The sequence below is a fragment of the Corvus brachyrhynchos genome, unplaced genomic scaffold (genome assembly GCF_000691975.1).
Source record: "Corvus brachyrhynchos isolate BGI_N302 unplaced genomic scaffold, ASM69197v1 scaffold317, whole genome shotgun sequence".
In the NCBI taxonomy this organism is placed as follows: Eukaryota; Metazoa; Chordata; class Aves; order Passeriformes; family Corvidae; genus Corvus; species Corvus brachyrhynchos.
This window is the reverse complement of record NW_008239295.1, coordinates 1,585,432-1,601,109: the sequence shown is the minus strand read 5'-3', so window position 1 is coordinate 1,601,109 and position 15,678 is coordinate 1,585,432. Positions and strand designations below refer to the sequence as shown.

The 15,678-nt window shown below is 38.5% G+C and overlaps 1 protein-coding gene across 1 annotated transcript; it reads left to right on the top strand.

The window, feature by feature from the left end:
• Positions 1–230: 230 nt before the first annotated feature.
• On the top strand, positions 231–15,318 carry LOC103619970 (patatin-like phospholipase domain-containing protein 2). Its single transcript, XM_017740587.1, is given in 9 exon segments — positions 231–5,171; positions 5,916–5,981; positions 8,445–8,639; positions 8,641–8,659; positions 9,778–9,840; positions 11,978–12,196; positions 12,516–12,648; positions 13,844–13,960; positions 14,815–15,318. Coding segments are annotated over 9 exon segments (1,359 nt in total). The 5' UTR covers positions 231–4,916; the 3' UTR covers positions 15,107–15,318.
• The last annotated feature ends 360 nt before the right edge of the window (positions 15,319–15,678 follow it).

Here is a 15,678-nt window from a genome sequence, read left to right as displayed (position 1 = left end):
CAGTTGTCTTAATCAAGCTTGCTTATTTCTAAAGAGCACTGACTTCAAGAAGATGGGTGGGGATCATGTGCTCCTGCTTAAGAATGTGGTTTTCTTGGTGATTTCGCAGATAGCTCAACAGAATCAGGAAATCTTCTAGACTGTTCATATTTGTTTTTCAGTGTCTGACAGTATTTTTTGCTTTTTGTTGTTGCTAGCAGTCACAAGGAACTACTTTGCTGTATCCGATTCTCTGCTTCTCTTTGCCCCTAAAACATGTGCCCGTGGGTGGCATAAAATCCGTGGCGCAGGGAATGGTCTTGGCGATGCCCGATGCGATTCCCACACCTGCGTAGCCGAAAGGTCGGACGGAGTTACTCCCGTGTGTGTCCTTCTGAGGGGCTGCTCTCACCGCCCCTGTCCAAAGTCCCGGAATTAACTGGGAGAGCGGGAGGCAGCTGAGCCCTAACACCCACCAAAGCAAGTGGGCCAGTCCTGTCATCAGCTGTAAACAAAGTGTTTGCGCTTCGTTGGGAAATAGAGCATCTCCCTGCACGTGAAGCGCTGGATAGCTTTATCTTGCTTCTTCCAAAGCTGCTCCTTTCTGGGGTAAGGCTAGGAGAGTTAAGGTCAGGGCTTAGTTTAGCTTTAACGTGCTTTTCCTCTTTAATCTGGGCGCGGTGTATGTTGCAAAGGTCTCTTAGGTGTATGATTAGAAACAGTGGATTGATTAAAATCACTGATTTTAATTGCCATTTAAATAATAGAGGTAATCTTGTGTTGTATTTATGCTGGATAAAAGATGTTAGTTTGCAACTAAATATAGTGTGCTTTGTGAAATACACACTTATTTTCTAGCAGTGGGAAAAATGCACCTTTCCTTTACCTATTTATGGCTCATGAATATACATTTTTCTAATGAATTAAACTTGATAAAAGCTATCAAAATATCAAGGTATTTAGGATAGCAACTAGATTGTAGTTTAAAAAACTGTATGAAATATCTGGAAAGCTGAAAGTGGTTTTCTCTTTTTACTAAAGAGATCCACTGAGTAAAGCAAAAAGTCTCATTTATGACTCCACGCTGATTGTTTTTGCTAGCAATACCCTTGCCTGGTTTACAACTAGAGGAGTTCGTAAATTCAGATTTCTTCTTAGAAGAGGAGGAGAACAATGAGTACCTCTTTTGAATTTGGAGAGGTTTGTGGGTTTTGCTTTTAAATTTCTGAGGAAAAACATCCACTGACTAAAAGAAGCAGAAGTTCTCTGTAAGTACAGGAGAGCAGTGCTGTGAAATGCTCGCCCCTGCTGCTTTAGCCACTGAGCTCTAGCACATAAGCTTAATTTCTTCAAAGCTTTAGCAGTAAACTTGTGCTACGTAATTTAATGTTGCTATAATGTCCAAATATGACACACTTGAGTTGATGTGACCCCAGTATCAGCTTTTAAAACAAATCATATTTTTCCCCAATAGCTGGTATTTTTAGAACATACCCAGTTTTAAGTCTTAAGTCATTGTAAATTATTTGAGAAGGAAGCTGTCTTAAATATTTGAAGAACTCTTAAGCCCAGAAAATGTATATTGTTTATTTGGCAGCATGAGTTAATAAAAGCTTTTAAATCTTTCAGCACTTTAGTAATTAAGAGTTGTAGATTTCAAATTATAACCTTTCCCAATTAATACCAATCTCATATGCCAGCTGAGATTTTTTATTTTCTCTCTCTAATAGAATATGTGTATGGTCACTGTCCAAGGTAGCAGATTCCATGGGCAAGTGTGTTTCTACTGGGGGGAAAAAAAAAAAAGCATCACTTGTGAATGTTGGAAGACAATTCCATTCCAACCACCCATGTTCTAAAATCTGTGAATTGCTGTAAATTGAAAAAACTAATAAGGTATTCCCATGCTAATTCTGGGAGTTTCTAGCTGTGGGATTTTGTGAGCTTGTGTGAAAGCAGAGAATGGTAAACAACCTCTAGAGAATCACTGTTTTATAATAATAGGATGTATTTTGTGACTTTGTATCATATGCCTCTCTTATTCTGATACACTTTTCTGTGCAGTATTTGTTGTTCCTGCAGTTGGAGGTGTAAGTAAGTCCTGTGGTTTTTTTTCACAGTTGCATTTTACTGTGAGTAGACAGAGCCCAGCTCTTCCCAGAGATGAGCAGAAGGATGAGAGGCAGCAGGCACAAGCTGCAACCTGGTGAATTCAGATGAGGTGTAAGGAAAAGACAGTTGCCATGAGGGTGGTAAAATAATGGAACAGGTTCCCAGAGAGGTTGTGGGATTTCCATCCTTGGAGACGTTTGGGGCTTGGCAGGACCCAGCCCTGAACTGTCTGTGTGCTGGTGCACACAAAACTGAGTGTGCACATCTGTGAGCAGGGGTTGTGGCTGGAATTGAAGAGCATATTTTGTTTTTCACTGCCTTGTAGCCAGATGTTTTAAGTGAAGGGTTTTCTCTGTGATTCAGATTAGCTGCTGGATAGATAGTGAGTCTGTGGAACTTCAAATGTAGATAATCATTAACCATTGAATGGGGAAGAAAAGGGTACTTTTACAGACTGACAAAGAGGTTTCTCTCACTAAATTTGGGGGAGGTTGGGAAGCTTAGCCAGGAGTGTTGTTTTGAGGATGAAGTGCATTCCAGGCTATTCCAAAATGGAATGTTAAAATGGCACTCCTTGGATGTCCTGGAGATCTGGTATTTTGAAGGTGCTGTGATCATCCATTGCAGTGGGGCACTTAAAAGAGAGCAGGTTTAGTGGAGGCTGCAAATATAATGTCAGGTTTTACTCTGTGGAGTGAACATCTCAGGTTTTACTCTGCGAAACAAATTAATAATGAACAATTAAAAATAGTAATACAGAACTATAACGAGAAACAGTTCACATTTATTAGGAAGATTAATTTCTTTAGCTCTCCTGTGTTTCAAAAATAAAACAGATGGACCAAGGTCTGCCTAAAATGCCAGTGTGGCTTGAGCTCTAGCCCTTTTGGAGAAGTTCCTATTTTGGTGCCTTTTGGAGAAGTTACTATTTTGGAATACACCAGCCTAAGAGGTAACTGTATTTTAGTCCTGTTGGAAGAGGAAGGGAGAAGGAAAAAAAGTTGGACTACTTTGAAGTCTGTTGAATTAATAACAAAAAGCTTTTTAAATTTTCAGTGTTTTAATAATCACATACTCCTAGATAGAACTTTTTTTTTCATTTTTTTTCTTTTTTTTCCATTGATTTGGAGCCATTCTCCTGTTTAAAATAGGTTACAATAAACAAAATATGTCAGCTTTTTTTTTTTCTTTTTCCCTGTGAATTTCAAGCATAGAAATTCTTGTATGTGGAGACAATGGGTAAACTGCCAAATCAAATTGCAGGTATTTGTGTTTGCTGGTAGGTTGTATTGTAGAACAAGCAAGTGACTTGCTTGGTGCATAAGCTTTCAAAACTATACTTGTTTTGGAAAAGGTAATTATTGTGTATGCTTGAAGGCTTCCTGGCCAGAGTTCTGGTAGTTCAGTATTTTGGACTCCTGTAATATGGCTATCTTTAGAAAGCTTAGAAGATTGAGCATTGCTAAATAAAAAAAGGGAGGTGGTAATGAATATCTGGATGCATGAAAACTTAGAACTGCTAGAACTGCCTCATTCTGCTTTTGGAAATAACTTAATCACTCATCAGAATGTGACTTGAGCAATTTTTTTATTTGTGTGTAAAATGTGTTTTACTAAGATAAACATATATTTGACCATGAACAGTGAGCTGTGTCTAAATTGTTTGCTGTCTTCTAGGGTGGGAGGTGGGGTCAGGCTAATGGTGTCAGTGGATTTGTGGCCCAAGATTTCCCTCTGTGAGGATGGAATGAAAGAATTGAAGTGGTAAAAATGGAGTGTGTCTGATACCTCAGATTTTTTAGAAATGCTCTTTTGGACATATTTGGACATAGACTCTTGGTTGAGAATGATAAATGTTTAGTTATTGCTATTTTGGGGGGGAATAACATTGTAGAAGGGTAGTATTTTTGGAAATTAATCTGAGCTCAAAGGCTTAAGCAGAGTTGTTGCCAGTGCAGTGCTCACATTTAGCCTGATAAATTGAATTTTATCTGTTCTAGTAAGCTCAAGTATGTAAGTTCTGAAAGTATTTTTAGAAGACCTTGTAGCCTATCACTCAGGTTGATAAGGTGTTACTTTGACCTTCCCCCCCTTTCCTTTACCAAGCTGACAAGCAATTTCCTCAAAGTGTGCCCTGGAAAAATGTGACATTCTAAGTTCAAACAAAACATTGCAGGTGGATGAGCTGCTGTTCCTCCTGTGACTAAATGTTGAAAGGATTTTAGTGTTCTTCAGAGCTGTCCTGTCTTCTGTAGTGGTTTGAAGTTCCCAGACGTATATTTAACTGGAGAAAAAATTATCAATGTGTCTGTTACTGTAAAAACGCACCTATTTAGGTGGAGACCTGTGTGATGTATCATGGATCTCCTCCACATTCCTTTCCCATTGCTCTAAAAACTTCCCTCCTGGCATTCCTACCACATCCCACTTCATGCTCCCGTTAGTGTATTTTTGGTTCAATGAGGAGAAACGGTGCCCTGAAACCTTAAGTTTGGTTCATCTTTTTTTTTTTTTCCCCTCAAAGATTGTGTTTCTGGGATGAATAATTCCTAATGCAAGCATCTCATAGGGGTGTTTTAGGCTTAGAATCTACATCTTAATGGCATATAAGTAGCTTAATCTTCACCAGGAGTTCTTTATGAAAGTCTAAAATGATTTCTTTGTCTCTCAGACAACTCCTAAACTTCCTTAAACATGTTGGACAGTTACTTAGTCTGTTAAAAAGCTCTTGAATTTTGACTCTAGCAATAAGAGAGTTGGAGCTCTAGATATGCTTTATTAGTCCAAGTGTGGGTTGTGTTTTTTGAGATGTCTTCTGCTGTTAAATGCAATGCATTTTCTTTTCAGCTCAGGCTTGTGCAGATGTTCTGGCATTAGCCAAAGAAGCTAGAAAGAGAAATCTTGGTCCTCTTCATCCTTCCTTTAATGTGATAAAGATAATAAGAGATGGGCTGATGAGAAATCTTCCAGAAAACACGCACCAGTTGTCATCAGGCAGACTGTGTATTTCACTAACCAGGGTATCAGATGGCAAAAATGCCTTGATATCTAATTTTAACTCAAAAGAAGAAGTTATACAGGTATGTTTCTTCTTGGCAACTTTTAAAAGTTTCTGTGATCCTAGGTCCCTTTAACATCATCTGTTGGATTTCTACTTAAGCATTTCAGGTATTGTGACTCTGACAGTGTTTTAAAGAGGAGTTCAGGCTTTTTTACACCAGATTCACCTACTGGTTTTCCCAGTCAATATGTCTGTGAACTGTTTTAGGGAGGAGGTGCAAGGGATCAGTCATGAAAAGGGATAAATGCCTTTAAAGTGCCGTGGATCTAATGAAACTATATCCTTAGTGAATAAGATTTTAAGGTCATTCTTATAAAAGCAGTGATCAAGAAACAGTCGAAAATAGCTTTTAAAAACTCGTAATGTCCATTACAAAGCTAACTTCATATGATCCCAGGATGCTGACATTTGTGTCCTCGGTCATTATTACTTTGATTACTCAGAAAATGTAGAGCTTGAATGAATGATCATAATCTTTTCCTTGCTGATCACCATTTCTAGAAATGGTCTTTTAGTGAGTCTTACAAATTTTTTTAGATGGAGTATGATTAAAAAAAGATGTTGAATACACTCATCCTGTTTAAAACAATGCTTGATCATACCCTCTTTTTTCCCCCCATTTTTTGTCCAAGTGTTCTCACTTGGGATTTTTTTCATTGCTTGGTGTTTTTTGCTAATATCTTAAAAAAAAAAAAAAAGATAAGTATCAATGTCAGTAATGGAACAATTAACGTTTAATTTATATGGTCTCCTTTTCTTACAGGCTTTAATCTGTAGTTCATTTGTCCCTATTTATTGTGGCCTCATTCCACCATCATTTAGAGGTGTGGTAAGTCTCTATTGTTAAGATCTAAAAATAATTCTAGCTATTCTGAAAATATTAAGAGAGAATGTATGTGGGGTTTTTTGTTATCCTACTGTAAAACTAATACATTTATCATAGCTTCTAGTACTGTAGCTGTAACAACTTTCCAAAAAAAGAAAGAAACACTGAATGTGTGGAAGATATTATGTGTATCTTAACACGCACATATTGTCTCTCTCTCCCACCTCTCCCCCCTAAGATGCATTAATAAAAGAAGAAGGTATTATAAAACAACGAGTATTTTAACTCATGGATAAATATTTATTGAAGGAAGTGATTTACAGGAAGAATCACCTATAATTGTTCCAAAAAAAAAAAATCTTGTAGTATAGTTTATTGTACATCTTCGTGTTCTGACTGTGGGTAGATCTGCCTTACAACTGGATTAAAGCTCTGTGTTCAGTTAGGTGTAAACAAAGCTTTTTAATGCCTTCTGCCATTTGTATTCAGTGTAAGAAAGCTTACTTTTTAGAGGTAAAATATCAGTATATTAGTATGTTCTATTGCTTCCCAGGAACTGCTGGTTACAAAACCTCTTAATACTTCGTGGCTCTACTGGGCTCTCTAAAATCCTCCATTAAAGAGACAAAAACTGCAGGAAAGTTGGCATGGTTTGTTGTGTAGGTGTTTTAATTACACGTCTGGAAGCAGATCTGCATTTCAGATCAAGGCAGTGACATTGGTGGCTTTTTGTTACCCTGTTTTATTCACTTGCATTTGCTTTCCTTCCAACTGTGGTGCTCCTTGCACAAGGAGAAGGGCAGGAAGAAAGAAAACTCTAAACATCTTTAACTTGTTCTTAAGGCAATTTGCAAGTATTAAAAGGTCAAGAATAGATGTGAAATGTATTTTTTTTCCTTCATGCTGAAATTTCAGCAAAAGTGATTAGAACTGTGTAGGGATTTTCTTTATCTGTACTTCTAAACCTTGTATGTCTCCTTAAACTCTTCCAGATTAAAGGTGTTATGAAAACAGGACGTTGGACTGAATCCAAGGTTGAGGTGGATCCAGGCTAATCTGGCTGTTCAGTTCTTGTCACCAGACAACAATGTTATTTTAAAAGGCTTAGTTCAGAGTACAAAAACATACAAGTGATGCTTAATTTGGTCATATTTTGAGGAAAGGAAGGAATCCTTCTATCCTTTTAATCTTTGCAATTATTTTGATAATGATGACATTTAATAGGTGTATCTAACTGCCGATTCAAAAGCTTTTGGGTGTGATGGCTTTTGTTTGGGTTTTTTACTCCTTTCAAACACAGCAGTGCTTTTAGATTTAAAAAATGACTTGGAGGCACAGCTGAGCAGATACTCTGAATCATGAAAATCATTTAGAGCAGTAGAACAGTGATTCAGATACGTACTTCCACCTTTCAATAATTTCATGGGAAGGGTCCTTCTTTGCCAGACCTGTTGTATTGTACTTGATACTTCCACAAAGGACTTGGGGATTTCACTTGTACTTCAGTGATTGCATTACACAACTAAAGTTTGGCAGGAGCTACATGGTCCAGAGAGTGTCCTGGGAGGCTGAGAGGCCATGAGCTGTCCTCTACCTAATTCCTAATGTGTTTCTCAGAATGAGTATCAGGGCAGCTGAAATTGATAATCTAGGTTGCTCCTGCTCAAATCACTGCTCTGTTACATTTATGTTTGACAAGGACCTACAGTTTAGGTCTGCTGAGCTGTTAGAAAGGAGGAAAATGCAGCCTCTGAGCCAGCAAAGCTGCTGGTGTGGGAACAAGCCAGTTCCCTGTAGCCTGGCTGGGAAGCCGGCTGCTCTGTGTGGGGGGGGTTTTTTGTAGCCACTGCAGCTGCTGCACTAGACAGCAGTTACCCCAAAACAGAGCACTTTGGAGCTTGGATCTTCAAATGTGTGAGGTGATGATGCACTAAAAGTACAGAAATTGGCCATTCAATGTGAAGGAGACAAAAGCATAACCTGGAACTTGCACACAAAGCACAATAGATGCCTGTGACCGTTGGCAAAGTTTCTGAAGCGCCGTCCATTTTTACTCACACTTTCCTTATGTCCAAATCTTTTTTGGTGCTTTTCTATCAAATTCTAATTATGAAGAGTACTTTCAAGTTAGAATGGTTTAGTATCTCAGAACTTAAACTTTGAAGCGTAGAGCTGCTTTTCTCTGAGTGTTTTTCTGAGCAGGATTATCATCTTTAAAATACCTTAAAGATACAGAAAAAACATAGAGAAAAATCCCAAACGAAATATGCTTGGGCTGTCTATGGAACTATAGGTAGGAATGTTTATTGGCATTAGAGAACAAATCATGCCACTCTAAATGTTTAGCCTGGGAGCACAAGCACAGGCTGTTCTGTTACAGCCTTAAGTGCTGTTTCATTCTTGCTTGGGGACTCTGCTGGTCAGTTTTCTGCCTTTCAGATGTGTTGTTTCTGTTCGTTTTTGTAGCGCTACGTGGACGGAGGAATCAGTGACAACTTGCCTCACTATGAGTGTAAGAACACCATCACAGTGTCCCCTTTCGCTGGGGAGTGTGACATCTGTCCCAAGGGGAAGTCAGCCAACTTCCATGAGATGAACGTGACCAACACCAGCATTCAGTTCAGCCTGGGGAACCTTTATCGCTTAACACAAGCACTCTTTTCTCTTTCCACCAGAACCCAAGCTCAGCCCCTGCCTTCCTTTGGTTCAGCTGTCCATGTGAAAGCTTTTGCAGAAAGTTACAGTGTCTTAACATTTCATCCAGTCACATAAACTTCTCTGGTGACGTATCTTGTTTCTATTTTTTCATGTTTTGTCTATGTCCTCCTTGGTTTTAGTCTCTCTCAGACCAAAAATGCATATCCTGCTATTGGCTTTCAGTGTTTATTTGGGAATTATCACAGGATTCTATCATAAAATCAACACTGGGAAATTAACAACTGTCAGTTTGTGGTCCTTTCATGTTTACCTGCTAAGAAATTATAAGAAGTTCTAAAGCTTCATGGTTTTGTAAAAGTCTTAATTAATACTTGGCACAGGCAAGTTGCCTTTAAACTTTGCTCAGTGCTGTTAGTTGCAGGTCTGAAGGAGGAAATGCTCTTGAATTGCTGTTGTGGAAGTTGGAAAAATAAAAAAATAAAAGCAGACTTTTTCAATTGGCTTGGGATATACTACAGCAAAGAAGCAATTTTTCTGACTGCTACAGATACATTTTAATAACTGAGTGCTTTTTGACCACTTCAAGACAAATTTTAAATTCTACTTATGTGGGTTTTTGGTTTTTTTTTTCTTTTTTCTTTTTTCTTTTTTACGAATACCCCTGCATAGGTGAGCTGCTATTGCATCTGGCAAAAGATACTTTCATAGGCAAGATAAGTCTGAGCATGAGCATCAGAATTGCACATCTGATCTTTCAAAGCTTTGGGAAGTGAGAAGCACTGTGAGGGAAGGAGGGGAATTGGCATACTCCAAACACCCTGTTTTGTTGCTGCTAGCAGCTTCTGAAGGGCTAATCAAGGAAACGAGGGGAGGGAAGTCTTGTAAACTGTTTGCATGCAGTCCTTTTAGGTGAATAATTCAGTGCATCTGTAACAGCTGAAAGATAAGTTAATGTACAAGATCATGTATGCATCATCACAGTAGCCATATTAACCTGAATCTGTTGAATTCCAGCAATTGTTGAGGTGATTTTTTTCTTTCAAGAGTGGAAGGTGGATGAAAGTGGCTTTTCATTTTACAAAACTGTTGATCTCAAGTTGAAACTCTTTTTACTTGTCTGATTCATTTACTCTATATTTGCAGGTTCTTGGAGAGATCTGTGAGCAGGGATATTTGGATGCTCTTAAATTCTTGAAGAAGAATGGTATGTTAAACTTTTAGATAATTATTGGTGATATGGTCTTAACCTGGATTTAAAAAACAAACAAAACCCAGATCAAAACAAACAAAAAGGGTGAGAGGGTTGTGTGTAGCTAAGAAGGGGGTTGGTCTTTGAGGCTTTTGGAGGGATCATGATAGTTTAGTTCTTGTAGAAATGCCATAGGTATGGTAACTGTTCACCTGAGGTAAGTTGTGCTACCGTACAAAAATTGAACTTCTGGAGTTTTGTCAAACCTATGTGAAGTAAACGTGAAGTGAAATTTCCAAAGAATCCCAGTTCCAGGCAAATCTGGATCATACTTGGCTTTGTGTTAATTGTGAAGGATGGGAATAGGTTACTGCTTCCCACTCCTCTGAAACCTGTATCTGCTGTTGCCTCCTCTCTGCTGTCATCCAAGTGACTTTCTGGTGGTCCAGAAGTGGGAGCTGGCTAACAACAATAGAAACTCAGTCACAGACAAACCTTGGTCTATATGAGGAAAGACTTTAGAAGATGACAGCTTATAATGGAGCAGATGTTAACACCCAGATAAGTTTAGGAAGAAGCATTATGAGTTCTGCTACTCTACTCGTAGAATTCTAATAACATGTTTTATACTGATAATATTATTGCTCTGCAAGCTTTGAGACAAACAAGTTGAAGACAGTAACTTGATACTAGGATGGAGTTAACCATGTGTTAAATATGCCTAGGCCCTGTAGTCTTTGGATGCAGAAACAAATTGGTACTGGGTCAGATCAGAGGAATGGAAATGGGGCTTTAGCACTATTACAGATAGTACCAGCTGCAGGATGTAATGCAGCCATTGATGTACTCTGCTGATGCCTGGTCACTGAATATTCAAGTTTTCTTGAAACAGTTCTCTTCACTGAAGAACATCACAGTTCTGTTTAAGAGCTTGATTTTCTATAATATTATTATTGTTATTATTATTTAATGAGAGTGTCCTGCTTTATAGCTTTTACCAGGTGATTAAAGCACAAGCTCTGCAAAGAGCCCCTCGTTTGTGGGTGTCTGTGCTAAGTTGGGTTGTGTTGCTGTCCTGCACCCACAGGTTTCCTGTGTTCATGTTTCCATCTGCCACTAATGTCTGACATTCCTTGCAGTTCTTCTTTGGTCTCTCTGCCCCAGGTCCTCTCTGTATTGCACTACTGTCCTCCTTTTCACACTGCTAATCCTGTGATCAACTTTGTTTTTATTCTCTCACAGGATTGTTTTGAGTCAAGCTTAGTCAATGATAATTACAGCCTTTCCAAGGTCATTCATTATGCATCACCTTTCTTATTAAGTTATTTCAATTGTAGGAATTAATCCCCCCCCACCCCCCCATCTGTGACACTTCAAATATTTTCCTTTGCTAAATTCACTGTATATTCTTTTGACATTTGTCTTTTACTAGTACTTGCAAGTAGGGCGTAGTTTCTGTTGTATTGTAGATATAGATCCTAGTCAAATTTGGTAGTCTTTTTTCATATATAATTTTATAATGGTTTCCTGAAAACCAAGTGTGAATACAGTTCTTGTATTTTTCTCTTTGTACTCGTGATCTACTGCTTGTTTCTAAGGTAGTTACCAGTGCTATTTCTTAATTGGCACTGGTTTTGCAATGCAACCCATGTTGATTTAGAACTGTACTTTGGATACAACTGAAAAAATACTGTAACCTAGTTGCTTTCCTTTTCAACCCTGTTGTAGCAATGCCTCAAAGTACTCATGTAATACCTGCCATGTCAAATTTCCCAAATATCTCATGTGTTTTAGGTGTTTGCTTTCAAATGCATATTAAATCAGTTTTCCTCTTCTCCTTTAAACTCTTTGCTTTCTTGCAGGAAAACAACTTGGGAAAGTGACTGTATGTTTCCAGGGCAGTTTCACTTAATTGTTCACTTTTTTTCCTTTTCTTTAGAACCGGTTTTAAAGTAAGACCTAAACCTTGAGGAGAGTCGTCACTGTGCTTAAACGTTTGTGGGATCCTAGGAGCAGGTGCATTTGACATTGGGTAGATGATGATGTTCCCTCAGGACAGGTCTTTGTACAGACACACAGCACCTCAGGTGCTGTACAGGTAACTCAGGAGACCTGTGGATCAAACCTAAGTGAAAGTTCTTGACTCTTTCAGGTATTCTGAATGACTCAATTTATATCCACTTGTCCTTCACAAAAAGAAATCCTCATGAGGCTGCACAATACCACATTGACCATGTGAACAGAAGAAAATTGACAGAAAATAACAGAGTAGAAACTTTGAAAATGACCACCTTAAATGATCAGCTAAAGCAAAACCCATGGCCTTTGGAGAAGAGCATATTTGAGAGTCTACCTCCCCGACTTCGTAAAGGTGCATGCTTCAAGCTGTCTCCTGTAACTCTTGAGTGACAAATTTTGATTTTTTTTTTCCACATTAATTCTTAGATCTATTGCTCAGAAGTTTTGGATAATGTGTTTTGTCCCTGTGGCATGAGTCTGTGTTCCCATATTTTAAAATAGGATAGAGAAGGTTTATGGCAAGAGTGCCTTGAGATTAATTCTTTCATTTTCTAACTGAGCCTTATTCAGTAACACTTGATAATGTTAACAGGGTATTACAAAACTCTAAAAAAATTATTGAAACTGCTTTCAAATAGTGTAACATCTTTTCCCAAATAACTATTCTTAAGCACTGCAGGAAGCTTGTAAAGAACAGAATGGATTCTATGCTCAGTTCTCGAAGCTCTTCCCAATGCGGGTGATATCCTACCTGATGCTGCCATACACACTCCCAGTGGAGTCTGCTTACTCGGTTGCTTTACGGTAAGGAACTTGTAATGAACTCTGCTGGAATTATCATCATTTTGGAAATGTACTCATTGAGAGCTTTTTCAGTGTTGTAGGCATTCTGGGACTCTGGAATTCAACGGGTAACTGTCAAAAGACCCATTATTTCTGCCTATGTGATGCATCCTCCTAAAGCCTGTATAGTCTAAGGCTAGATAAAGAAACATTTTAAGAAGATTCCTAAATAATACACTCACATTACTAATAGCTGTCTTGTAATTGCTCAAAAGGAGCACCCTTAGTTGTGCTTTCCAGGAGCACATTATTCATGACTGTGTTCTGCAGGGGTATCTGAACTCTCTCCACATCCTTCTAGTGCTTCTTTCTGAACTCAGGAGTGAAATCCACTGTTTACTTAGCATATAAATTCTTTTATCAGTTTTGTTTAAGATGACTGGAAGTTGTGCCCTTGAAGCAGGGCTTAATTTGATAAATTTCAATTCTTGTAGAGGAGAAGTTATGCTCAATGAATGCACCATGAATCCTAAGCTTTGTGCTTGCTTAAGGGAATTCCAGTCCTTGAGCTGCAGATATCATGACTATCTTTAGAAAATCCTGAAAAAGCAATTCTGTTAATCAAACCATATAGAACTCCAGTGAAGTATTTTGTTTCTGTGCCACTGAACGTGGCACTTGTGTACCTTTTTTGGTGGATGGGGAGGAAGCAAGTTTCCCCAGATTTCTCTGTGGGGTTTTCCTCCCTGTCCCACTCTGATGTAGCTGACTTCTGTTAAGGGTATCATAAGGAAAAAAAAGTACATTTGTGACATTGTTCTTGTTTTGCATTCTCTTTGTTCTTCCATTGTGCTTTTCTTTTGTTCTTCCTTCCTCTTCCACCTTGCTTTAAACTGACCAGAAAATTCCTACCACAAAGGTCTTGGAGACAGGAATATTTTGCAGGATTCCTGTGTTGGTCACAGGGTGTGGAATGCACACACTGGTCAGCCATTCAGAGATGCAGTGATTTGTGCTGCCCCTTTTCTTAGCTTGTAGAAAAGAGATGGGTGGGCTAGAGGGGAACTCAGGGGGTTGGGAAGAAATGGGCACCTTGGTAGGGGAGTTGATTTGGGGAGAAAAAAACTGTTTTGGATGTGGGACAGGGTGTATGAAAATAAAATGCTGATTAAATCTACTGCAAAATACAAAAAATATCTTTTGGTTTTGCGTGCAGGTTGGTAAACTGGTTTCCTGACATGCCTGCTGATGTTCGATGGATGCAGGAACAGCTCTTTCACATTGCTGCCACAGTTTATTCCCAGGCTAAAAGCAAGCTGTTCTGTACAGCCAGGTAAAGTGAAGTGCTGCTGCATGCAAATGATGCAGTTGTAGAAATTCTCTCTGTTTGAAAGCAGTTAAAGCCTTTTCTTCTATAACACTAGCTGGCTTTTGAGGCCATCTCTCTGAGCAGAAATGTAGTTCTTGGTATATACTTGCTATCATCCTACTGTCCTCTCTTCAGTTACTTGATAGCACATGTAATCCAGTGTCTTGTCTTCCTTCTTCTCCTAATGGTATTTCTGACTGCTTTCCACAACAAAATTGTCACCTTCCTGCTTTTACCCTTACTTAGCAGTCTCTCATATTCCAGTCTTACCAATCCTGAGTCTCTTAACTGAAACAGGCTTTGGGAAGACACAATCACAAGTTTGTCTCTGAAACAACTTCTAAGAGGGGTTCTTTGGTCATTGCATCATGTTCAAACACAAACACTGTTTTTCTTCTTGAGGAAAAGCAGCTCAAGCAGTGTTGAAATGTGTGTGTATGGCAAGCTGAGGTACTGTTTGTGAGAGGGCTAGTGGCGTGTTTTGTTGGGTTTCTGTAGTTTGGGTTTGTTTGTTTTTTTCCAAAAGCACTGCAAGAGAGGAGAGAAAAATTTAAAGAAAAAAAAATTGGGTGTTCTTGGATAAAACTTCAGCTTCCTGTTCCTCGACTTGGAAAAGACTAACCTGGTGATCAGGTGCTGGTTTAGAGTGTAGACAAGTTCTGTTCCAGTTGTTCAGGTTGGTGATAATGAGCTGATTGTGAGGTGGAATGCAGAGATGGCCTTTGGGATGTTGAACAACTGTATTCGCTACTTGTAAACACTAAAAAAATGCCATTGAAACACTAACAATCTCCTTTTTCTTCCTTCTTTTTAAACAGGAAAGACAATTATGCGTCACTGAGAAAATGTCAAACTGTCCCATCTACCGTGGAATTTCATTCTTCATACTGCCACCTTAAAATGCCTCACTCTTCTGCACACATCCAGAGCTGGCTCTGGGAATCTTCATGCTTCATGCACTCAGCTATGGAAAATGCTCCTGCTGATATCCAGGAGCAGTCAGACTTAAAGTCCTATCCTAATTTTCTCCCAGATCTTGATGAGTCTGTGTTGGAAATGGATGTTGACTCTTCCTCAGAGACAAGTTTCCAAACTGCTCCAGAGGATTAATTGGGAAGTAGATTCCACAGTTTCCAAAATTGAAATTTGGCAGAGAAACTTAAAAGCTGGACTAGGGATCACTTTGTTAATTGCCAATAAGTCTTGGAAAATTCCTTGTTTACAGCTTCCTGACAAATCTGCCTTGGGAATTTTACTGTTTTAAGGATTATGAAAACAGTGGCTGCTATACTAAGTAACAGAATATAACTCTGTCAAAGCACCAGCTCAATCAACTGTACTGAGACTTGTAGTTAAACTGTGTCTCTCTGGAAATAATTTTATTTTAAAAATTACTTTCAGCATAAAAATGTAAATTCTGTAAACAGATTGTTAGACAAACAAGCATAGATAACAGAACATTTAAAAAAATGTAATTCTTAACAATATTATGTGTTAGGATTACTTTTATAGCACTTAAATGAAATTGGACTTCTACTCCCTTAAGAGGAATACACAAGTGAGTTTCTTAGTGGCCTCCAGTGTGCATTTGCCTTATATTTAAACATAGTGTTGTGTTTTTGGAAAGTTGTCTACACAAGATACTGTAGGAGCAGTATTATTCTAGGTTGTCGTATGTATTC